Raw genomic sequence first — 27,079 nt, forward strand, 5'->3', positions numbered from 1 at the left:
CCATTACTACGTTGTCGTATTGATGATCTTGTAAAAGTTTCCAACAGGCAAGGCAGACGACCAGGGACGTACCTGCTAGTACCACACAAAACTGGAAATTACTATGAATATGGAAAGAGTAGAAGCATTGTAGCAGCTGTGTGAAGGTGGCAGATGGAAGCACGCGTGTGCACGCTATATGACCTCCTCCCTCTTTCTTCATCTCCTCTCATCCACCCCATCTGTGTTTAGAACAAGAAACGTGGAGGGAAGGGGGAGGGGAAACAAGACAATCTAAACTATAAAGAAAATCAGAATTAAAAAAAATTGTGTACTCACCCAACAGCTGTTTTTAAATTATCCAGTATAGCATAAGGAGTCACAATTTCATTCATATGATTTTCTAGTAATAAAATGTGTGATCTTTTAAATTTTGTCTCAGGATATACATACACAGAAGCGTCTCTTTGTACATACACTGAGTTTAATGTTTGATTTAGGGATTGAAGTACAGTATTCTTGACTGGTAAACAGATGACGTGCTGCATAGGCTATAAATCCCATTAAACTTCTTTTGAATCGCTTTCTATTTCATTAATTACTTCATGGTGATTCTTTAATATGGTAGCCCAGCTGATGCTTACCCACTGACCGTGTCGTCTGACAAACCCTTGTCAGAACTAGCTTCTCCTGACGAAACACTTCCTAGTTTTTATGTAGGGGAAAAACTTTTATTGCATCTTATGATGTGACATTTATTTTATTACGGGATGGCCTGGTAAGCCAGTGGAAGACCTCGGAAGACCTCAGTCAGATGACCAACTTCTCTGCGCCGCCTCAGACAGTTGTAGGACTGACCAGCACATACCAAGGTGACGGACTGATCTTGTTAAAACTACTACTACTCTCTACAGTTTTCGCCTGAAGAAGCCTGATGTGTAGGCGAAACGTTTCGTCAATAAAGATACCCAAGTGTTGCACATGTGCCTTATTCATCAACTTGTCGATACTGTGTACTATTAATATGATTATAGAATTTAGTTTAACTATGTTATCAGCCAACCGCAACAATACTAGGTATAGTGAACTAACTGTAAAGTATATGAAGGTTACCAGTTTGTTCCATTTATAGCCTCTGTATCATATGTCGCAACCATGAACTAGGGGACACTAAACTTTTTCACTGGGAAGGTCACAAGTACAGTTATGTGAACAAATTGCGAAGCAGGCAATAAGACGATGTGTTCTTAACAAGGTTAGGTCGAGCTGGTCTAGTCACCACTGAAGCGGACGATGTGTGTTCTTAACAAGGTCAGCTTGAGCTGGTCTAGTCAGCATCAGCACTGGAGCGGACGATGCTCTGGGCCACAAGCAACATAACTACAGCAACACAAATATAGTCTAACCTTGCACCTCTGGAAATCAATAGATGAAGTTCCCGGCCATGAAATTTGTTGTAATTTGCGCGATTACATTTGAGGAAGTGACTGTCACTTTCACCTTGAAATTACAAACTTGTTTGGGAAGTAGTGATACAGGCTCACTAATACTATGTCCTCCCCAGCCCCTACCCAGTCTATCTCCCTCGTCCCCTCCTCCCTCACACACACCTAACTTTAATACCTCGTACGTGAGACGCATTCTTGAGTATGTATTACCAGTGTGAAGTCCCCACAATTAACACAAAGATCACGAGTTAAGAGCGAGATCGAGAGCCAGAGTTCATTTCCCGCAAACACAAATAGGCAATTACATGAAAAACAGCACCCATACAATCCACTAAACACTATCGATAGGATCGGGTAGATTTCTGGAAGTTACAGCTAATCAAACAAAACTGTTAACCCACCTACCTATTCTCTTTCAGCACAAATTCGACTCGTCCATGAAGTCACTGCGAGAGCTTTCATCGTGTGAAAATACAGAATAACTGGGTGAAGTACGACCCAGTCACTAATGTTGCTCAAGAAAAAATGCTCGATATTCTTGAGTCTGGCTCTGTACCACCTCATCATCGGCTTATTATATATATATATATATATATATATATATATATATATATATATATATATATATATATATATATATATATATATATATATATAATATATATATATATATACACAGGGTTTGACAAGGTTAGGTTAAGGATTTCTAGCTTTATTGATAAGCTAAGAGCTGTTACCTACATCAGCTCATTTGAAAGCATTTTTATTGTTATGAGACATACAGGTAAGGAACAGGATGAAGTTGGAGCCATCTGTGGGCCAGCATTTTCATTTGATCAACTGACTATCTTGTTGACATCATAATGCTGTACTAATGTGTTCCAGACTCGAGTCATCCTGGGGATAAATAATCTCAGATGAAGTGATGTTCTGGAGAAGGGTACAGCCAGAGTGAAGTTGCCGCTTTCTGCCCGTCTTGTGGTATAGAAGCTTGCTTCACGCTGTCCTCGAAGTGGATCCAAGTGTGGTACTTTGACAATACTGGCCTTATACATAACAGCAAGGTCAACCATATCCCTCCTACTGGCCTTATACATAACAGCAAGGTCAACCACATCCCTCCTGTGTTGAAGGCTCTGCTGAAATGACAGATCTATCCAGGATTAGTCCAGGCGAGAGATGAGACGTCTTGCTCTGTTCTCTACTCTCTCAAGCAGTCGCAGATGAGAAGGGGGGGCAAGCGAACCAAGAAAGTGGAGCATACTCGAGGTGCGAGCATACTTGTGCCTAGTACAAAATCTTGCAACCCCTGCTGTCAAGCAGACGCGAGATACGGCGAAGTGCTGTAAGCTTCCTGGCTGCCTTGTTTGCAAGATTTACATCGTGGTTTTTCACGGTCAGTTTGGAGTCGAATTTCACCCCAAGGATATCAACTCTCCTCTCTCTCTCCCTTTCTCTCTTAGCATCAGCCGTCTCTCATCGAGGTAGTATGACCCCCCAAAAAAGGAAATACTCACCATCATTCATTTAATAGCTGTCTTGCCAAAATTGCGCCGTTATCACAATTCAAATGACCCTTCGAAGGGCAACATCATCTACCCCTTCAGAATGCAGGCACTGAACTTCCCACCCCCAGAATTTAAGTCCGGCTAACCGGTTTCCGCTGAATCCCTTCATAATACCTTGCTCACACTCCAACAGTGCGTCAGGATTTCTCTGTCTGCAACAATTATGGGTGTGACTAAACTTGCTACTTCCCTTCACTGGAGACAACATGACCAACGTCCCTCGCCAGAGGACCACGACCCGTTACCAAGGGACCATTATCCCTCACCAGGTCCTGTCACAGCAGGAAACACAACTGTTATGATTATAATGTGGGGGAACACAGGTGCAGATCAAGAACCCGTTGAGTAACCTGTCACACTAACCTGACTTTACAGTTCACCTGCCTGCCTTGGCAGTCCAACTGCCACACCACACTACATTCTCGGCCCATCTCTAATCATTTATTAAAATCATCACTACAAAAAATACACTGCCATTTCAGTGAAACAAAATCCAGGCAAAAGAATGAAGGAGAGAGGGCGAGTATACAACCCAAGGAAGAACTGCAGTCATGAAGGTTATTAAAATACCCCACCAGTGCGACACTCCCACTACTGGGAAGACAACAACCGCCACCACTGGCAATTACCACTACAACTAGCACCACAGGAACACCATCACTACGACCAGGAATGCCAGGAAAACAACCAGCACCTCCACCACTACCACCACCTTTATTAATAAAACCCACGACAAAGGCCTTCACCAGCACAAACTACCACCACTACCGGGATGAACACCACCACCTTGCTGGCCAAACCTGTAAAAACTAGACAAATAAACTGAACCCTTAAACATCTAACTACAAAAAAAATGTATTCATTATTAAAATTTACCACTGTACGAGTTTTGAAGCTACGCAAGTTAATTTTTGACATATTAAAAGTCCCGAGGATACTCAACTACAATAATGTACATAACTAAATTAAAACTTTTTTTATATGACTCAACCAGCAGACTGACTCGCGCTAATACCCAGACTCTTGTGTATGCTAATCAGCCAAGTTTCGTTTACGTAAATCAGCTGACACTTTTTCCCCATACCACGTCATTAGTAATGCCACGCACTTTTTTTTCACTCTCGTATTTCCCAGCTGCTCTATGGTAGGCGAGGTGCAGTTTCGGGACCTGTTGTACGTGCCTAGCAACAGTGCAGCTGGAAAGTTATTAGGCGGATAGGTGTGGAATTCATCTGTAATACAGAAACACAAGAATGAAGGAACACTGTTGTACAGAGAACAGATCATCTTATGATTAAAACCCATGTCAAGAAGTACTGGTCCATGTTAAGCTGGTCCAACTCATACCCACCCAAACCGAGCTTTGTACATGGACTCAACGCTTCATTTTAAATAGTACTAGACGTTTTTGCAACCAAAATCTGCCATAAGTCGTGCTTTACACTCTCCTTCCTCTGATTTCTCTGGCCTTAATGTCTCTCCTACGAGTTTTTTTTTTATGACTGGATGTCACGGGTAGCGATTTCCAATAATACCCCGAGGACTGTTTACTCTCTCCATAAGTAGAGAAAAGGTAATAAACTACGAGTCTCATAATGGTCAAACACCAAAAGGCGGGAGGAAGAGGAGAAATAGGGAGGGAAGAGAAATGAGGGAAGGAACAGAAAGGATGGAGCAGAGGAAGAAAAAGTTGGGCTAACGTGTAAACTTAACGTTTATGTTTAACGTGAAGATGAGGCTCAGAAGGACAAGGACACTGAACAATGGCAGGAGGGAACAACACATGCAAAGGAACACAAAAGACCCTAGAAAGAGAAAGATGATCACTCTTACCTCTCTCCATCTTAGTTTACACAGCAGTAGAGACAGCTACTTGCTGTTCACGTACTTATGTACATACATAAATGTATTATCTGGGAGCGCTAAATCCGTAAAGGGTAATACAGCGTCTCAGGGAATGGGGAAGAGACCAGTTCGTTCCACGAAGGGATGAGCAGATCCAATTTCTTGGGTCAAAAGTCCGTCGCCCCCTTCAAGGAACCTTCCTTGAGATATTGTCGATACAGAAGTATTTAATAGATTATACTCATGGGGTAGCACTAAACCCTTACTGGTCCTGCAGCACATGGGCAATGAGTGGCATTCAGTTTGATCCAAGGGAAAGGTAACGCCAATTCCTTGGATTAAAAGCCCTTCAAGGAACCCCCGATAAGGAGGTTTATTAAAGACCAGGCAAAAATATTAAATGTCAATATTCACAACCTAGCAATGGTGAGGCTGAACTCAACTAGGCTTTCTGGCAATAATCTTCACTTAACTTTTTAATCGGTAACCATTTAAAATGGACAACTTTTTCTGGGTTGTGGCCTATACTTAAAAAGAAAAGCTTGACCTTTGAAATACACGTTTTTACCAGCATCAGCAAGCCTCCCAAAGAAAAAAAAATAGCTGCTAGAAAAGTGCTCAGCTCAAATATTTTATTAATGAAATTACTAATTCAGAATTTAATCTCTTGTTTAGCATTTAGTTTCTCTAATTTACATTTTCCGACTAAGGACTACAGCGGTTCATCCCCCTGCAGGTGTTAGCGTTACTTAAGAATACACTACTAGTCATTAAAATGAGGATTAAGAAAGTCCTTTTCACAAACTGGTTTCTTTCCCGTACATCACCTCTTATTTAAACAATATTTTCTTTTGTTGTATTAACAGCCTTCATCCACGATATTACGCTTTAGACAACTTTCAACGATTTTACAAACATAACTCATTGTTCCGATCAGCTTCGAACACTTAACTCTTATTAAAGCAGCTCTGGTCAAGTTGCTGTGCGATTTTCGGCACTTATCTTGTGCGTTATTGTGTACACTTCAGTTCTCTCTGGACGGTATATTAACCAACATAGAAGACAATAAATAAACGCCAAGAAAATAAACCCTGACGTGGACACTACGCCAGCAACCTGAAACGCTTAAATGATAATTGTCAAGGAACACCTGGCGCGGGGCAAGATAATTTCTCTATACTTTTTTAGAGAAAAAGAGGGGAAGGAGAGGGTGGAGGCGGCAACAGAAAAATCTCGTCCTCACGTTCAGAATGGCCTAGTCATTGGCTTAAAGGTTAACATGATGCAGCAATAATCATAAAATACTGTTTATCTGTCTGGGTGATCGCAAGAGTTACCAAGGCAGTAACTGCGCTTGAAAGACATAGAATACCCCGTTTGAGTACAGTAACATTGTGTATACCCCCCTACGTGTGTTCGTAAATACATGAAACCTGTGGAACTACCTATCTGAGTTTCTAAAATCAGTTATGCTTGTAGCGTCCTGTCTGCAACACTAAATCTATGATGTATATCTCAAACTTCCATGACCTGTGTCGTGTATATATTTACATTTCAACTCCCGTTTCGAGTTACACCACCTTCACTGAGGTTTTCTCCGTGTGTATAAGACGGAATTCCCATGAAATGAGTTTCCTTGACTAGCTGTAAGAACATATTTAAAGTAAGTTGGAGTTAACAAGATGAATAAATATCCTGTTAGAAGTGGCATATGAACAGTCCGAAGATCACTCAAGACGGCAGTTCAATAGTACTTTAATCACTAAAATCAGAATTAAAGTAAACTTACAAATGTAAATACCTCTGTATATAGCCTGTTAAAGAAAAGTGTATTTCCTGAAATCAATGGAAACAACTATTACTATTGCACAAGCTCAGTTCAACATGGCTATGTGGTTGTACTAGCCGCCTGTGCAGAGTACATGGTAAATGGTACTCTTTGTTGAAGAACAGCTGACAATGGTAGAAATCGTGTACAAGTCAACTTGAGAAAATCAGACCAATATCATTGCTGCCAAACAAATATTAAATAACTGAATATCAAAATGCTATTAAACATTAGAAGAAATTTAAAGAAAAAATCTTTTATATATGTACGTTATTCGCCAAAGACAAATACACACACACATACATTCTCAAACCCAGCAAGTCCATGTTTATATAATACGTCCCTCCTCCCACTGCATACAGGCTCACAAAATGTAATCAGTTTTGTAATTTCTTCCCCACCACGGGCACACACCTGCCATTAGTTTACCAGGCATCACACCATGCCAGAGAGTGACCAGTCAAGATTACTAGTTTCCCTGGCCAACTCGTGGCGTCAGATGACTCACCGAGCATGGTAATATGTGGCAGTACAGGGTATGTACTTTGTTGTGCTTAACTAGATCAAGTGATCTTTACTTATAAAAAAAATATCGTCTCGCCAAACATTATAAATAATACTTAATAAATTTAAATTGACTTAAGACAGTGTGGGTAAAATTTACCTAAATTATATGGTTAACAAGGTTAGGTAGGAGTGTTCAGTTTTGGAGCAAAAATCAAATATTTGTATACCATGTTAATTTTGAATTATCTTTCAATGCTTGTTTAACTAAATCTGCCTAAAAGGATGACACCTACACCAAAAGTTACATGCGTATATATGCCGAGTTGACAATATATCTCTATCTTTGAAATACACAAATATTTTTAATGGGGCACAGCAGGAGCGCTGGCATACAAGTGACAAAGATAATTTCACTATGCAACTTTGGATCACTAAGAGCAAAACAGACGGCAGCAGTTGTAGGATCCAGCTGACTCCATTCCTACTGTCTAATGACCCACGTAAGTTTAATGCTTCATGAAACAATTAAGCGAGTGATAACTGATTTAGGACATTACGAGAAAGATTTAAGAGATCCGACGTTTGCACTGTGTCGTAATGCTTTAAATTTTCTATTTGTTATTTTGCAAGACGGGTGACGTAATGTACAACTGTAAGTCCTGTGGCTGATGTTAACTTTGTGGACCGTTGGGTTGTAAATCCTACAGAATATATTAATAAAATATTTGAGCTGCCGTGTTGAAACGTAAGTATCCAACTTCCAGGATGCAGTTTAGTTTAACTTCATTCATAAATTTCATCAGTTTGTAGCCAGTCCATGAACTCAAAAGGTATTATTTTTATTAAATAATAAAGGTATTATTTTTATTTATTACATTCATGTGAAGCGCTAAACCCATAGGGAGCCATACAGCGCCTGGGGTAATAGGCATCCAGGTTCAATCCAAGGACAGGGAGCCCTGGTCCAGTTCCTTAGATCGAGCCCCCCTCCGTCATTAGGGAATTTTCCAGTGTTAAGTGCAACTCGTTAAACTATAGGCTGAAGAAGCATGTTCCTGGGAGCCGTATACTTCTAGACAATGGTGTTGAAACCTGCGGGTGTGAATAACAAAAAAAGAAGGGCTGGTCACCATTCCCAATTCCAGTTCTCCACACAAGCTTGTAAACACCACAAATGTAAACATCATTTAGAGCTTGTAAAAGCATCAACGAAACATCAAAAACATTTTTCAAATGCAAACCAGAAAACATTGCATCGCCAGCAACTGAACATTTGCCACAAATGTCAGTCTTTGGTTTGGTCATAACATGCTCTTAACAGCTTTGTAATTCATCCAACAAGTGTTACACGAGAATTCCATTTGTATTTTGATGTCATACGAGCAATAAAAAACATTTTTACTGCAAATGAAAATATTAAAAAAGGACTTCCACAGGTAAATTTAAGAGTTGCACAATTAGGCAAATACAGCGAGTCTCGTTAACTTACTAAGGTAGGCTACTACAACGATACTGAATATTTTACATATATCGGGTCAAAACGAAATACTCGGCCTTTATATTCAAATCAACAGTTTAACGTGTTTTATCCAGCCTATTCATATTCATGCTACTTTCCCTCGAGGGAGTCCTCGATGATAGTGAGGGGCTCCTGATACTAGAAATTGGACCTGACATACCCGAAAGTGGCACAACCTTCACAGGTTTAGCGCTCCCCCTGAATGCTTCATTCATATTACGCTGCTCAATTCTGTCTCCATATTACAGAATGGATATAAAGGTGCTGGAAAACGGAAAAGAATGAAAAAGTTTATCTAGTCTATCAGAAACCTCTCCTACGAACATAGGCTGAAGGAACAGAACCTGCATTCTCTAGAAAGACGTAGAATTTGGGAGGATTACAGAAGTGTATAAATGAAAAACAGGAATAAAGTGAATATAAAAAATGTGCTGAAAGTTTCTAACCAAGCCAGGACTGACAACGTTAACAGAAATTTAGATTTAGAAAGGATACCGAGAAGTACCTGTTTGGCAGTAAAGCTGTAGACGAGTGAGAAAAAAATTCCCAGGTGTCGTCATTTAGACGCATGAACTTTGGGTAGCTTTAAAAAACAGATTGGCCTAGTATGAGTGGGTTGATTTGGATCTGCCTAGCATGGACCAAATGCCTACTGCAGTGTAATAATACTGCATGAATCCTACGGGTTTTGAGCTTCCTCCGCCTAACTAATAACAATAATTATAATTCCATATTCATTAATTTAGTCAATAAATATACAAATAAAAGCACTTACCTACCTAAATTAAAGTTCACCACATTTATCATGATGAATGGACTTTTTTCTTCTTCTGTAAGAGGGTAAGGAGTAATGGAGATAAATTATCGATATAAAAAAAAACTTCATGAAAAATTATATTTGTGAACAGGACTATTATTACAAAACGAGATTTTCAGACTCCTCATTTATGGCGTGACATGATAACCCGCTTCCTGGGAGGTGCTTTGATGCTCGAAGGGCTCTTGATAAGAGGAACTGGAACTACCCTCCTCTTTTTAAGATCAAACCTGATAATCTCCAATCCCCAGGTCCTGTGTGACACGAGATGAGAGTTTCTCTGGGAATATAACAGTAACGGTAATTTCAACCTTTATGTATTCTTGAGGTTCACGTTGTTATACAAGATACAGAGGGAAATGACCCTCGTTCAACATTCATCTAAACCAGATTCAGGACGCAGTTATAAGATCTGAAGGTGAACAAGTAATATCAATTCACCGCAAGCCTAATTTCAAAGATTTACTGGTGGTAACAACACAACACTGCCCAGGAGACGAGGCTTTGGTTCCCACCACAGTTTTTCATAGGTAAACAAGAAATATTCTTAGCTAAATACTCAGGGAGAACCTGCTATATGTAGTTACTATACCACATAACAGTTCTGAGATAAGTGTATCAATATTCCCAATTTTGAGACGAGTACGATGCATTCAAACTTTAAAAGTAGACTACCAGGGTTCAGAAAGCTCCAACTCTGTCCATCATTAAATTCTTAGCTCTACCTAATATAGCATATGTCCTATGACTCGGTTAGTATGGGTTGTGAGGCAATGAATGGACCACAATAAATAACCAGGTTTGGTATGGAGAAGCAAGCCTAGGGACAGCTATAAAATTCAAAATGGATTTACGATAATTGGTTTGATATATGTTAAAAAAAAAAACAGGGCAATCCAGATATGGAATGAAAATATGAATTTTAACGGAACCTTCAAGAGAGAGCTGGACAGATACCTAAAGTCGGTGCCGGATCAGCCGGGCTGTGGCTCGTACGTCGGACTGCGTGCGGCCAGCAGTAACAGCCTAGTTGATCAGGCCCTGATCCATCGGGAGGCCTGGTCGTGGACCGGGCCGCGGGGGCGTTGATCCCCGGAATAACCTCCAGGAGTGTTAGAAATAAGATAGATGAGCTAAGATTAATTGCAAGTGCAGGAAACATAGATATTATTGCTATAACAGAGACCTGGCTCAATCTGAAAGATAGAGAGATGCCCTCTGAATGTCACATACAAGGCTATAAATTATTCCACACTGACAGGGTCAACAGGAAAGGTGGTGGAGTAGCGATGTATGTCAGAGACAATTTAAATTGTTGTGTTAGACAAGATATTAAATTAGAAGCGTCAGCCACTGAATCTGTTTGGTTACAGCTTCTCGAGGGCCGAGAAAAACTAATTTTGGGTGTGATTTACAGGGCCCCAAATCTTGATAGGGAGTGCAGTAAACTTCTATGGGACGAAATTCGTAAGGCATCTACATACGAAAATGTTGTGCTAATGGGAGATTTCAACTATAGACAGATTGACTGGAGCAATTTGACAGGAAATTTAGAGTCGGGTGACTTTCTTGATACGATCCAGGATTGTTTTTTAAAACAGTTTGTGACAGAGCCAACTAGGGGAAATAACCTCCTTGACTTGGTTCTTGCCAGTAGGGAAACACTAATTAATAATCTTGAGGTTAATGATGAGCTTGGGGAGAGTGATCACAAATCACTCAGTTTTAACATATCATGGAATTCCCCTAATAATGGCAATCAAGTCTCCGTCCCTGACTTTCGCTTGGCTGATTTCATAGGACTGAAAAATTACTTAGGTGGGCTGAACTGGAATGACCTGACTAGGGGTCAGGTAGGTGGTGATGGTTGCCGATATGATGCTTTCCAGGGCATAGTTCTAGCTGCTCAGTCAAATTATGTTCCAAATAGGGAAATCAGATCAAACAAAAATGATCCTAAATGGATGAACAATAGATTAAAATATCTGATTGGTCAAAAGAGAGGCATATATAGGCAAATCAAAAGAGGAGAGGGGCAATTAAGAAATCGATATATTCAGTTAAAGAGAGAAATAAAAAAGGGAATTAGAAAAGCAAAAAGAGATTATGAGGTTAAAGTTGCAAGAGAATCGAAGACTAACCCAAAAGGATTCTTTCAGGTATACAGAAGTAAGATCAGGGACAAGATAGGCCCACTCAAAAGTTCCTCGGGTCAGCTCACTGACAGTGATAAGGAAATGTGTAGAATTTTTAACACATACTTCCTCTCAGTTTTTACACAGGAGGATACCAGCGATATTCCAGTAATGATAAATTATGTAGAACAGGACGATAATAAACTGTGCACTATTAGGGTCACAAGTGACATGGTCCTTAGGCAAATAGATAAATTAAAACCTAACAAATCCCCAGGCCCTGATGAACTGTATGCAAGGGTTCTAAAGGAATGTAAAGAGGAGCTTAGCACACCTTTGGCTAATCTTTTCAACATATCACTACAAACTGGCATGGTGCCAGATAAGTGGAAAATGGCAAATGTGATACCTATTTTCAAAACAGGTGACAGGTCCTTAGCTTCGAACTATAGACCAATAAGCCTAACCTCCATAGTGGGAAAATTTATGGAATCAATAATTGCCGAGGCAGTTCGTAGCCACCTTGAAAAGCATAAATTAATCAACGAATCTCAGCATGGTTTTACAAAGGGGCGTTCCTGCCTTACGAATTTATTAACTTTTTTCACTAAGGTATTTGAGGAGGTAGATCATGGTAATGAATATGATATTGTGTATATGGACTTCAGTAAGGCTTTTGACAGGGTCCCACATCAGAGACTATTGAGGAAAATTAAAGCACATGGAATAGGAGAAGAAATTTTTTCCTGGATAGAGGCATGGTTGACAAATAGGCAGCAGAGAGTTTGCATAAATGGGGAGAAATCAGAGTGGGGAAGCGTCACGAGCGGTGTTCCACAGGGGGTCAGTGTTGGGCCCCCTGCTGTTCACAATCTACATAAACGACATAGATGAGGGCATAAAGAGCGACATCGGCAAGTTTGCTGATGACACCAAAATAGGCCGTCGAATTCATTCTGACGAGGACATTCGAGCACTCCAGGAAGATTTGAATAGACTGATGCAGTGGTCGGAGAAGTGGCAGATGCAGTTTAATATAGACAAATGCAAAGTTCTAAATGTTGGACAGGACAATAACCATGCCACATATAAACTAAATAATGTAGATCTTAATATTACGGATTGCGAAAAAGATTTAGGAGTTCTGGTTAGCAGTAATCTGAAACCAAGACAACAGTGCATAAGTGTTCGCAATAAAGCTAATAGAATCCTTGGCTTCATATCAAGAAGCATAAATAATAGGAGTCCTCAGGTTGTTCTTCAACTCTATACATCCTTGGTTAGGCCTCATTTAGATTATGCTGCACAGTTTTGGTCACCGTATTACAGAATGGATATAAATTCTCTGGAAAATGTACAAAGGAGGATGACAAAGATGATCCCATGTATCAGAAACCTTCCCTATGAGGATAGACTAAGGGCCCTGAAATTGCACTCTCTAGAAAGACGTAGAATTAGGGGGGATATGATTGAGGTTTATAAGTGGAAGACAGGAATAAATAAAGGGGATGTAAATAGTGTGCTGAAAATATCTAGCCTAGACAGGACTCGCAGCAATGGTTTTAAGTTGGAAAAATTCAGATTCAGGAGGGATATAGGAAAGTACTGGTTTGGTAATAGAGTTGTGGATGAGTGGAACAAACTCCCAAGTACCGTTATAGAGGCCAGAACGTTGTGTAGCTTTAAAAATAGGTTGGATAAATACATGAGTAGATGTGGGTGGGTGTGAGTTAGACCTGATAGCTTGTGCTAACAGGTCGGTTGCCGTGTTCCTCCCTTAAGTCAATGTGACCTGACCTGACTAGGTTGGGTGCATTGGCTTAGGCCGGTAGGGACTTGGACCTGCCTCGCATGGGCCAGTAGGCCTTCTGCAGTGTTCCTTCGTTCTTATGTTCTTATGTTCTTATCCAGGGAGAATAAGAACCTCGACAAAGTTATATTATTAGAGAAGTTTGAAACGGTGAAAATTAAAAGGAATGGAAGATATATGGACTAGCTGCAGCTGCGAGGTTTTTAATGCTAAAACGTGAAGAGCAAAGCTTGAGACACAACATCTGGGAATAGGTTTTCAGAATAACCCTGCAACCAAACTGCAGTTGGCTGTTGGTGACAAGGTTATACATTAGAGTAGACGTAACTCTTGGTCTGGTGAAACGTGTTACAAGTTACAACCTGCAAAGCGTGCCACCCAACAGCTAGGGCAAGTGGCAATATACAACCTCGAAATTTATAGCCTAGACAACAAAGTTCATAATTCAGTGAAGTAATTGTATAACATGCAATGAATAAAGGTCGCAGAGTACAGCATGCACCCCTCTCCTCCAGAAACCAGTCTGTACCCCCCTCTCCTCCAGGAACAAGCCTGTACCCCCCCTCTCCTCCAGGAACCGGCCTGTATCCCCCTCTCCTCCTAGAACCAGCCTGTACCCCCCTCTCCTCCAGGAACCAGCCTGTACCCCCCTCTCCTCCAGGAACCAGCCTGTACCCCCCTCTCCTCCAGGAACCAGCCTGTACCCCCTTCTCCTCCAGGAACCAGCCTGTACCCCCTTCTCCTCCAGGAACCAGCCTGTACCCCCTTCTCCTCCAGGAACCAGCCTGTACCCCCTCTCCTCCAGGAACCAGCCTGTACCCCCCTCTCCTCCAGGAACCAGCCTGTACCCCCCTCTCCTCCAGGAACCAGCCTGTACCCCCCCTCTCCTCCAGGAACCAGCCTGTACCCCTCCCACCCAGAGTACGAAAGACACTTATTTGAGAATTAAGACATGTTGAGGATATTGGATGACAGACGCCCATTTTGGGCGAAACGTTTCCTCAGTAAATGTCTCGACGCTGGCATCCGTGTCTTTCTCACGTATTGTCAGTGCATGAGTACCCCCTCCCCTTCCCCTCACTCCAGGATCTTGCCGTCACATGTTAGGACTGATTTGCAGCAAAAGCATAGCAGAATCCTTAAAAGAGAACATACAATAATAACCTTCAGAAACCATTAGCGATTATTCCTCACTTAAGGTTTAGAAAATTTCAAGGCCTGTGTATTCACGTTAAGGTAGAGGGCACTGGAGAAACTGGCATGTTGTAACCAAACAGTAAGACATCACTATCACCTACTGATGACAAGCTGCCACCCAAACACCTTCACCCGCCATTCATGAACTCTTCTCTCCATTCATAAAAGATACACACAACATTACAACCAGACTACCAGGCAAATAATTTCTTGGCAAACTAAAATAATGTAAGATTTATATTGCATTATCATCATTTTACGTAAAGTAACATGTAGAATCTTTAAAAATATGTATATTTTTTGTAATGGATATTATTATTATTATTATTATCATTATCCTTATCATCAAAGAGAAGCGCTTAACATCATGGTTAATAATGATTTAAATTGCACGTTTTTAAAACGTCAATATTTGTGACTAAACGGCGAAATATTTCATTGAATTTTCTGCTATGAGAATGAATTTATTGCCAGCTAGTTACATAGTATTTTTTTTAATATTTTCAAATCTTTTTTCTTTAACTAGCACTTATTTATACAGCAAATGCTGAACCAATAAAAGCTGATAATCATTCTTTTTTAATGAATTTCCGACAAATTCTCTGCCCATTAACCCCTGTTAAGTTTTGCTAGGGTTATTTTCGCACTTAAACAAAGACCACCACTCGACATTTTTCCAGGATACGTGTAGCCTTCCAGAGCAGTGTAGTGTGAAGCTACAAGGACACCACACCCAGCCAGCAAGGCCGTCACCCTAACTTGCCCTCTGGTGAGGTCTCTCCTATTTAACTGGCTGTTACCCCTAACCTTCCCTGTGGCGAACAGATTTTTGCTACTGGACCTAGCTGTCACCCTAACTTGCCCTGTGTTGACCAGGTCTTGCTACTGGACCTGGCTGTCACCCTAACTTGCCCTGTGTTGACCAGGTCTTGCTACTGGACCTGGCTGTCACCCTAACTTGCCCTGTGTTGACCAGGTCTTGCTACTGGACCTGGCTGTCACCCTAACTTGCCCTGTTGACCAGGTCTTGCTACTGGACCTGGTTGTCACCGTAACTTGCCTTGTGTTGACCAGGTCTTGCTACTGGACCTGGCTGTCACCCTAACTTGCCCTTTGCTGACCAGGTCTTGCTACTGGACCTGGCTGTCACCCTAACTTGCCCTTTGCTGACCAGGTCTTGCTACTGTACCTGGCTGTCACCCTAACTTGCCCTGTGCTGATGAGATCTTACTAATGGGTCCGCCCTGTGGGCAAGTCTTCTGTTAGACATCATCACTAACTTGCCCTTCAGTTAGCAGGTCTCTGCTACTGGACCTGCAGGTCTGCTACTGGACCTGCAGGTCTGTTACTGAACCTGCAGGTCTGTTACTGAACCTGCAGGTCTGTTACTGAACCTGCAGGTCTGTTACTGAACCTGCAGGTCTGTTACTGAACCTGCAGGTCTGTTACTGAACCTGCAGGTCTGTTACTGAACCTGCAGGTCTGTTACTGAACCTGCAGGTCTGTTACTGAACCTGCAGGTCTGTTACTGAACCTGCAGGTCTGTTACTGAACCTGCAGGTCTGTTACTGAACCTGCAGGTCTGTTACTGAACCTGCAGGTCTGTTACTGAACCTGCAGGTCTGTTACTGAACCTGCAGGTCTGTTACTGAACCTGCAGGTCTGTTACTGAACCTGCAGGTATGTTACTGAACCTGCAGGTCTGTTACTGAACCTGCAGGTCTGTTACTGAACCTGCAGGTCTGTTACTGAACCTGCAGGTCTGTTACTGAACCTGCAGGTCTGTTACTGAACCTGCAGGTCTGTTACTGAACCTGCAGGTCTGTTACTGAACCTGCAGGTCTGTTACTGAACCTGCAGGTCTGTTACTGAACCTGCAGGTCTGTTACTGGACGCAGAGCAGCTCTCAAGAGCATGGAGAATGCTGTTTAATAGCGCCTCACTACCACTTACTGCAGGTAGTGCTATGATGGATCACTTGACAGCTATGCGTTGAAATCTCCACGCCGTTGAAAATATCCCACGCCTTTAACCTAGTCTCTTCGCTTTTATCACCTCGATACACTTAACCATGTGCTACCAGCATAGCTTAACATACATTCAGAGAATGGGAACACAGCTTTAACCTACTTGTGTGGGCGAAGTCAATTTTCCTCAAGTTTAACTCACCTTTGTCTCCTCTCACAGTCCAGCAATGTATTAGACACACTCCGAAAACTATCCATCTTGAGCAGCCCATTAGGATATTTTTTCCTACGGCCGCCCTGGCCAAGATATTCAGTAGAAATATTTTCAGGAGAGCTGAGCGAGCAAGTAGCCACTACACAAGTGAGAGTAAGACTGAGGCAGCTCACTGGAGGACTGATGTCAACACAGCTGACTTAGGCTCCTCCCACAGGGGTGCGCCTCAACCTTTCTAATTCACCCTCCACAACCCATCTCACCAAGCTAATTATCATCCATTTTTCTCCCTTTCTTTTACAGAATACTTTATAATCCAGTGCTGATTTTAATAGCAAGAGGGGTAATCGTTCGTATTTGCTTGTAAAGATCAATATTTCTGCGATTATTTCGTTATTCAGAGATAAGCAGTGCTGGTAAGTACTCCGTTAAAATTTCCTGGCTCCTGCCCCACTGATTTCCCGTCAATTCATTTAGGAAAATTCCCAAGTCAGCAGCGACACAAATTTCCTAGCATCATTTAGATGACGTATATTGGGAGGAATTCTGTGATTTTACCACTTAATTATCAGGAACAAAAAAAAAAAGCGGATTTAACCCGTAGTTATGTGAAAACAGAGATGGTATATATCTTTGATATTCCTTTGATGGATTTGAAGAGTTTTCCTAGTCTCGCAGCCCAGCCATAGGTCAGATTTGTCTGGGGCTTGCCTGATCAACCAGGTTGTTGCTGCTGGCGGCCCCCTGACTCACATATAATACAGTTCAATTTCGTTCTATAAAAGCAGTCAATGTACATGCAAAATAAGAATATATAATATATAATAGTAATAGGTTCTAGGTTGGTAGACAGCAGACATTTGAGGTAATACCGTCCTTGTGTTGACAATGGTATAAAATACCGACAAGTTGATGAGTAAGACACATGTGCAAGAGTTGGGTATTTTTATTGTTGAAACGTTTCGCCTACACAGTAGGCTTCTTCAGTCACATACAGAGGCAGCAGTGTAGTAGTGAAATGAAGATGATGTAATCAGTCCATCAACCTTGGAGAAATAGTATTTGAGGTGGTCAGTCCCTCAGCCTGGAGAAGCGTTCAACTCTATGGCGACGCCTCTATATTTGACTGAAGAAGTCTACTGTGTAGGCGAAACGTTTCAACAATAAAGAGAGCCAACTGTTGCACATGTGTCTTGATCATCAACTACCGTCCTTATTATAAGGAAGAAACGGAAGTCTGTTAGACTTATGACTAATAGGATTATTTATCTCTCTGCCTCGTGAGGTGTCTTGATGCCGGTGAGAGGGGGAGGGGCTCTTGATCCAAGGAACTGGACTTATCCCCCTCTGCCTTAGATCGAACCTGAATTCTTCATATTCGCCAGGCACTTCCTCACTGATTAAAATATAATATTTCTCGCGAACTTTAAAGACTGGCTGTAATTTCTTACTTTTACTTACATTCAGTAAACATTTTTCTTTCCTGGAGGAGGAAAGGAAAGTAGAAACCGGGGAATCTGTTAGATGCAGAAAAAAAAATTACGAGAGTAGAGTTATACTGAGTTTCATATTGTGCGAGGCATGGTCTTTGTATGGTGTGAGGCATGGTCTTTGTATGGTGTGAGGCATGGTCTTTGTATGGTGTGAGGCATGGTCTTTGTATGGTGTGAGGCATGGTCTTTGTATGGTGTGAGGCATGGTCTTTGTATGGTGTGAGGCATGGTCTTTGTATGGTGTGAGGCATGGTCTTTGTATGGTGTGAGGCATGGTCTTTGTATGGTGTGAGGCATGGTCTTTGTATGGTGTGAGGCATGGTCTTTGTATGGTGTGAGGCATGGTCTTTGTATGGTGTGAGGCATGGTCTTTGTATGATGTGAGGCATGGTCTTTGTATGGTGTGAGGCATGGTCTTTGTATGGTGTGAGGCATGGTCTTTGTATGGTGTGAGGCATGGTCTTTCTATGGTGTGAGGCATGGTCTTTGTATGGTGTGAGGCATGGTCTTTGTATGGTGTGAGGCATGGTCTTTGTATGATGTGAGGCATGGTCTTTGTATGGTGTGAGGCATGGTCTTTGTATGGTGTGAGGCATGGTCTTTGTATGGTGTGAGGCATGGTCTTTCTATGGTGTGAGGCATGGTCTTTGTATGGTGTGAGGCATGGTTTTTGTATGGTGTGAGGCATGGTCTTTGTATGGTGTGAGGCATGGTCTTTGTATGGTGTGAGGAATGGTCTTTGTATGGTGTGAGGCATGGTCTTTGTATGGTGTGAGGCATGACCTTTGTATGGTGTGAGGTATGGTCTTTGTATGGTGTGAGGCATGGTCTTTGTATGGTGTGAGGCATGGTCTTTGTATGGTGTGAGGCATGGTTTTTGTATGGTGTGAGGCATGGTCTTTGTATGGTGTGAGGCATGGTCTTTGTATGGTGTGAGGCATGGTCTTTGTATGGTGTGAGGAATGGTCTTTGTATGGTGTGAGGCATGACCTTTGTATGGTGTGAGGTATGGTCTTTGTATGGTGTGAGGCATGGTCTTTGTATGGTGTGAGGCATGGTCTTTGTATGGTGTGAGGCATGGTTTTTGTATGGTGTGAGGCATGGTCTTTGTATGGTGTGAGGCATGGTCTTTGTATGGTGTGAGGCATGGTCTTTGTATGGTGTGAGGAATGGTCTTTGTATGGTGTGAGGCATGGTCTTTGTATAGTGTGAGGCAGGACCTTTGTATGGTGTTAGGCATGGTCTTTGTATGGTGAGGCATGGTCTTTGTATGGTGTGAGGCATGGTCTTTGTATGGTGTGAGGCATGGTCTTTGTATGGTGTGAGGCATGGTCTTTGTATTGTGTGAGGCATGGTCTTTGTATGGTGTGAGGCATGGTTTTTGTATGGTGTGAGGCATGGTTTTTGTATGGTGTGAGGCATGGTTTTTGTATGGTGTGAGGCATGGTTTTTGTATGGTGTGAGGCATGGTTTTTGTATGGTGTGAGGCATGGTTTTTGTATGGTGTGAGGCATGGTCTTTGTATGGTGTGAGGCATGGTTTTTGTATGGTGTGAGGCATGGTCTTTGTATGGTGTGAGGCATGGTCTTTGTATGGTGTGAGGCATGGTCTTTGTATGGTGTGAGATATGGTCTTTGTATGGTGTGAGGCATGGTCTTTGTATGGTGTGAGGCATGGTCTTTGTATGGTGCAGAACATGGTCTTCGAATGGTGTGAGGCATGGTCTTTGTATGGTGTGAGGCATGGTCTTTGTATGGTGTGAGGCATGGTCTTTGTATGGTGTGAGGCATGGTCTTTGTATGGTGTGAGGCATGGTCTTTGTATGGTGTGAGGCTTGGTCTTTGTATGGTGTGAGGCATGGTCTTTGTATGGTGTGAGGAATGGTCTTTGTATGGTGTGAGGCATGGTCTTTGTATAGTGTGAGGCAGGACCTTTGTATGGTGTGAGGCATGGTCTTTGTATGGTGAGGCATGGTCTTTGTATGGTGTGAGGCATGGTCTTTGTATGGTGTGAGGCATGGTCTTTGTATGGTGTGAGGCATGGTCTTTGTATTGTGTGAGGCATGGTCTTTGTATGGTGTGAGGCATGGTTTTTGTATGGTGTGAGGCATGGTTTTTGTATGGTGTGAGGCATGGTTTTTGTATGGTGTGAGGCATGGTTTTTGTATGGTGTGAGGCATGGTTTTTGTATGGTGTGAGGCATGGTTTTTGTATGGTGTGAGGCATGGTCTTTGTATGGTGTGAGGCATGGTTTTTGTATGGTGTGAGGCATGGTCTTTGTATGGTGTGAGGCATGGTCTTTGTATGGTGTGAGGCATGGTCTTTGTATGGTGTGAGATATGGTCTTTGTATGGTGTGAGGCATGGTCTTTGTATGGTGTGAGGCATGGTCTTTGTATGGTGCAAAACATGGTCTTCGAATGGTGTGAGGCATGGTCTTTGTATGGTGCGAAACATGGTCTTTGTATGGTGTGAGGCATGGTCTTTGTATGGTGCGAAACATGGTCTTTGAATGGTGTGAGGCATGGTCTTTGTATGGTGCGAAACATGGTCTTTGTATGGTGTGAGGTATGGTCTTTGTATGGTGCGAAACATGGTCTTTGTATGGTGTGAGGCATGGTCTTTGTATGGTGCGAAACATGGTCTTTGAATGGTGTGAGGCATGGTCTTTGTATGGTGCGAAACATGGTCTTTGTATGGTGTGAGGCATGGTCTTTGTATGGTGCGAAACATGGTCTTTGTATGGTGTGAGGCATGGTCTTTGTATGGTGCGAAACATGGTCTTTGAATGGTGTGAGGCATGGTCTTTGTATGGTGCGAAACATGGTCTTTGAATGGTGTGAGGCATGGTCTTTGTATGGTGCGAAACATGGTCTTTGAATGGTGTGAGGCATGGTCTTTGTATGGTGCGAAACATGGTTTTTGAATGGTGTGAGGCATGGTCTTTGCATGGTGTGAGGCATGGTCTTTTTATGGTGTGAGGCATGGTCTTTGCATGGTGTGAGGCATGGTCTTTTTATGGTGTGAGGCATGGTCTTTGTATGGTGTGAGGCAAGGTCTTTTTATGGTGTGAGGCATGGTCTTTGTATGGTGTGAGGCATGGTCTTTCTATGGTGTGAGGTATGGTCTTTGTATTTTGTGAGGCATGGTCTTTCTATGGTGTGAGGCATGGTCTTTGTATGGTGTGAGGTATGGTCTTTGTATTTTGTGAGGCATGGTCTTTGTATGGTGCGAGGCATGGTCTTTGTATGGTGTGAGGCATGGTATTTGTATGATGTGAGGCATGGTTTCTGTATGGTGTGACGCATGGTCTTTGTATGGTGCGAGGCATGTCTCTGTATGGTGTGAGGCATGGTCTTTGTATTTTGCGAAACATGGTCTTTGAATGGTGCGAGGCATGGTCTTTGCATGATGTGAGGCATGGTCTTTGTATGGTGTGAGGCATGGTCTTTGCATGGTGTAAGGCATGGTCTTTGTATGGTGTGAGGCATGGTCTTTGCATGGTGTAAGGCATGGTCTTTGTATGGTGTGAGGCATGGTCTTTTCATGGTGTAAGGCATGGTCTTTGTATGGTGTGAGGCATGGTCTTTGTATGGTGCGAGGCATGTCTCTGTATGGTGTGAGGCATGGTCTTTGTATTTTGCGAAACATGGTCTTTGAATGGTGCGAGGCATGGTCTTTGCATGATGTGAGGCATGGTCTTTGTATGGTGTGAGGCATGGTCTTTGCATGGTGTAAGGCATGGTCTTTGTATGGTGTGAGGCATGGTCTTTGCATGGTGTAAGGCATGGTCTTTGTATGGTGTGAGGCATGGTCTTTGCATGGTGTAAGGCATGGTCTTTGTATGGTGTGAGGCATGGTCTTTGTATGGTGTAAGGCATGGTCTTTGTATGGTGTGAGGCATGGTCTTTGTATGGTGTGAGGCATGGTCTTTGCATGGTGTAAGGCATGGTCTTTGTATGGTGTGAGGCATGGTCTTTGCATGGTGTAAGGCATGGTCTTTGTATGGTGTGAGGCATGGTCTTTGCATGGTGTAAGGCATGGTCTTTGTATGGTGTGAGGCATGGTCTTTGCATGGTGTAAGGCATGGTCTTTGTATGGTGTAAGGCATGGTCTTTGCATGGTGTAAGGCATGGTCTTTGTATGGTGTGAGGCATGGTCTTTGTATGGTGTAAGGCATGGTCTTTGTATGGTGTAAGGCATGGTCTTTGAATGGTGTAAGGCATGGTCTTTGTATGGTGTGAGGCATGGTCTTTGTATGGTGTGAGGCATGGTCTTTGTATGGTGTAAGGCATGGTCTTTGTATGGTGTAAGGCATGGTCTTTGAATGGTGTAAGGCATGGTCTTTGTATGGTGTAAGGCATGGTCTTTGTATGGTGTAAGGCATGGTCTTTGTATGGTGTGAGGCATGGTCTTTGTATGGTGTGAGGCATGGTCTTTGTATGGTGTAAGGCATGGTCTTTGTATGGTGTGAGGCATGGTCTTTGAATGTTGCAGTGAGGAGGAAGCTGAAGGCTGTTAAGTTGTCCTCTCCGAGGTCAATGTCTTTGTGAATATTACGCAGAGAATAAAGAAATTCGAAGGTGCAGTAGTATGATAGGTATAATGACATATCCACCGACAGGGGATACCTATAGTAGATATCAGAATATTTGTTTCCATCTCCCAAGGCTTCCAAAATTTCCGGGGGACCAGGTATATTCCTTTGCTTCCATAGCTACTTTTTCTTGACATGATGTCATTTATCACCAGGGATTACGTTCGTGTCTGTGAACTTAATATACGCCTTGAAAACCTTGTTTAGTCTTTTATATACCTTCCTTGTTTTACTTCTTATCTTTTATTTTTCCTTCCCACGTTGGGCAGAGTTTGCCTCTTTCCTCTATCAGTCAAACTCGTGTGTTCTGCTAAGTATGCAATGGGTCCAGATCCTCCCATGAAGTGAGGTACTCAAGTATTTTTCCAACATATTGTAAATAAAACACACAATGCGTGTTCTGACATTTTCCTACTATGCAAATCTCATGTCTGCTGGAGTCAGCTAATATTTTCAAGGTAGAGTTACATGCATTCATCGCTACTGTCATCTACATCGCTCACCCTATTTGCTGTAATGTCGCACTCCCAAAGCGAGTTACATGTACTAGATCTATGATTCCTCACATTCATTCGTCCTTCACATTCAACGCTGGCTGCGTTGCATCTTCAGTATAAACAAAGGTAATTTTGTAAGGGGGTCTTATTGCTTTTCTGGTGTAACAATAAAACTGCAGACTTTTATATGCGTTCTGCATTCTTTCAGTCTCCGGTAGAGGGCTGTGCGTTTTTTTTCGACTGCTCCTATGGTACTGACTCAGCACTTGTGGGATCGCTGGTATCGTCATGGTAAAGAATAAACTATTTTAAACTAGATCACATTTGAATTCTGGAGATATTCCTATCATTGATGTCATTTGAGAAAAATAGTTACTGTGGGAACTGCGTATTGGACACACAAGACTCACACATGGTCACAGTAAATATTGTAAAGTTGTGAATACAACAATGGTACGCAGGTAATACCGACAAATAGATAAATAAGACACATGTGCAACATTTAAGTATCTTTTTCCAAAATGTTTCGCCTACACAACAGACTTCTTCAGTCGAACGAAGATATCTAAATGTTGCACACGAGTCTTATCTAATTGTCAAGTTGTGCTGACAGTACATCAGTGAGCAAGTGACTCATTATCGACTTTTCCTTGAACTCCATATGCTTAACCTGAAAGTTTAAGAGGAAGTCGTGTGGTACTGGAGATAACTCTAGGATCCCGCAGCGACTAAAACAAGACTACTTCATGGAAAGAAAGAAGAGTCGTTGAAATGGTTTTGTCATGGAGCAAGACAGGTTGACCAAGAGAGGTGTATAAACCCGGATAGAAGGAATGTATAAGGAATGTCCGAGGGAGGACGTGAAGGAGGTCCTGACAAACTGGAGCTTGAATATCTAGATCAGAGTGAGTAGTAGCAAGTGGTTTTGGTGATTTGATGCTGTGTTGGAGTGTGAGGAGGACAATATATAGGAAGGTTTTAAAAAACACTGGTTAATCGGACTTGGATTTTGAAGAGTACTTCCGAATGCAAATGAAAATGTGTATTTCCGGTAAATGAAGTCTACAGTTGTTATAAAAACAAGTGACAGGATTTAACGATTGTATGGAAAGCTCATGGTTATGCAGAGCACTTCGGGTCGTGGCCACAGTTATGTTTACATAAACGGGAAAACTAGAAGCGTAACCACTACACATGAATGAGACTGTCCCTGAGTGGAACGTGCCACTTCATAGATAAAACAAAAGACCATTGTGTTACTACATGACGAATTTGATAATTTCCTCAACAGGTGTAAGATATGCTGAGTGACGTCAGAGTATACAAGAGAAACCAGCCTACTGAGGCTGTTGGTGCTGCTGCTGATGATGATGATGCTGTTACTGGTGCTGATGTTGTTGCTGATGCTGGGGCTGCTGGTGCTGATGCTGCTGGCGCCGCTGCTGGTGTTGCCAATGGTGGTGATGGCGTTGCTTTTGATGGAGATGGTGTTGCTATTGATGGTGACGGTGCTGGTGCTGCCGCTACTGCTGCTGTTTTTGCTGTTGAACGTAGAGGAGACACTGGACAATTATTATGCAACATTCAAGCATTGCTGTACAACAATCTGCTTATAAATATTATGCTGAAAAAATATTCCAGCACTAAAATTTATTCTCTGTTTTATAGCTAGTAGGAAAACACGTCCTGTCAAGCACAAGATGTAAACCATCAGGAAATAACCCCCCCCCTCCAAAAAATAGGTGGGGGGAGGCGATTAAGGAAGAAATTAGCTATTTGGATGAATAAAGTTTAATAACGATTAAATAAAGAACAAAAAGGCACACTTCCGTCACTGGAACAATACACAAATAACCCACACATGGGTGTGGAACTTACTACGACTTCGTAGTAAGCGTCTCTCTCCTATGTGCGGATTATTTGTGTAACGATTAAATATAACTAAAAAAAAGGCTTTCAGAAATTAGAGAGACGTGAGCGTCATTCGTCGAATTTTATTTTTAATAGTTCTTATAATAGAAATAGCAGGCGGATAAATTTGAGGGTATTCCCCGTTGAGCTGGGAAATTCGCCGCGGCAATTGCCTGAAATCTCTCTCTCTCTCTCTTCATCTACTTAGTAATTCACGAGCCAGGGAAGTATATATCAGTGCTGTTCCAGCTGTAACATTGTGTGTGTGTGTGTGTGTATGTCCTCCTGGTCAGCGGTAGACTGAAACTAGAAAGACTAGTGGTGACTGGCAGGAGTTAGTAACGTAGATAAATTGTTAGGTGGAACCTGAGGTATGATGCTGCTGCCGCTCACACACCTCTTTTTCCTCTTGTCTCTTCTTAAGCGAGGACCTGACAACCGTTCATGGTGGGACTTTCTTACTCAGGGAGACTATCCGCTGACGGGGATTTTAGTTAAATGATAACCAGTCCAGTGATGAAGCGATCACTGGCTTACCTATGTTGGGTAACACTGATGAATAACCACTGGCTTACCTGTCTTATATTTCCACTCCATTTAACACTTGGTGAATCACGGATCATGGATCACGGATCATATTGTTTCTTCAGTCAGGGTGTCATCAGCTATCCTGCTTTCACACATACTTCATACGTCCTCGGGTAACTACCCTACTTTCACACATCTCAGGTAACTCTCCTGCTTTCACAGATGTCCTCAGATACCTACCCTACTTTCACACGTTTCAGGTAACCATCCTGCTCTCATACATGTCCTCAGGTAACTACTCTGCTTTTACATGTCCTAAGGTAATAATAATAGTAATAATAATAATATCTTTATTTACTACAAGTACATGTACATCAATGACATACTAATATATAGAAAGCCCTTTGTTATGCAGAACATTTCGGGCAAATTAGGTTCTTGTCCCAGGACGCGACCGACACCAGTCAACTAACTCTCAGGTATCCATTTTACTGATGGGTGAACATAGACAACCGGTGTAAGGAAATACGCCCAATACACAAATGCGGCCAATGTTTCAACCCACGCTTGGAATCGAACGCAGACCCTCGCCGTGTGAAGTGAGAGCTTTAGCGACCAGGCCACGGGGCACTTTAGCGACCAGGCCACGGGGCACCGTGGGCTCCTCAGGTAGGTACCCGAGGAGACGTAAAAGCAAGGTAGTCCTCAGGTACAGTGTCTGCCATGTCCCGTCACACTGCCGGTATAAGAAAACCTGTTATAACAAAGGTTCATGTCTTCACTAGTAAAATATATTAACTTTGCATAATGATCATACGTGTGTACTTCTAACGTCTAATTTTTTATTATTGTTTCAAAAAATGTTTTGGTAATTTCTATTAAAGGTATGATTATTATACTTCTTTTATAGGGAATACGTGTGACTGTGTGAAACTGGGGCTAACTTCGTTGACCTAACAGAGGTTAGTGACTCCTTCAGAGTAGCTGTGTCGTGTCTGTTGGAGTCCAGAGTGAGACTGAACTGGTTTCAGTGCCTCAGAATCTCTGATGTGTCGAGTTCCTTCAGGTGCTTTTCTTACCTCTGATTCTGTGGCGGTTTAAGTTAAGGACTACCTTGCATGGCCTCTTCTGCTGTGACAGTTTAAGTGGTTAAGGACTGCCTTGCAGTCCTTAACCACTGTGACAATTTAAGTAGTTAAGAACTTTCTTGCATGGTCTCTT

General features: G+C 42.2%; 1 protein-coding gene across 1 annotated transcript in view; it reads right to left on the minus strand.

The window, feature by feature from the left end:
- The window catches only part of Duox (dual oxidase), a 120,034-nt gene extending 103,031 nt beyond the window's left edge, over window positions 1-17,003 (minus strand). Inside the window, exon 1 of the mRNA XM_053772807.2 lies at window positions 16,823-17,003. Coding sequence (XP_053628782.2) covers window positions 16,823-16,892 — 70 coding nt within the window. The 5' untranslated portion in view covers window positions 16,893-17,003. The remainder of the gene's footprint in view (window positions 1-16,822) is intronic.
- Window positions 17,004-27,079: the final 10,076 nt, after the last annotated feature.

This window comes from Cherax quadricarinatus, chromosome 9, assembly GCF_038502225.1.
Source record: "Cherax quadricarinatus isolate ZL_2023a chromosome 9, ASM3850222v1, whole genome shotgun sequence".
Taxonomy (NCBI): Eukaryota; Metazoa; Arthropoda; class Malacostraca; order Decapoda; family Parastacidae; genus Cherax; species Cherax quadricarinatus.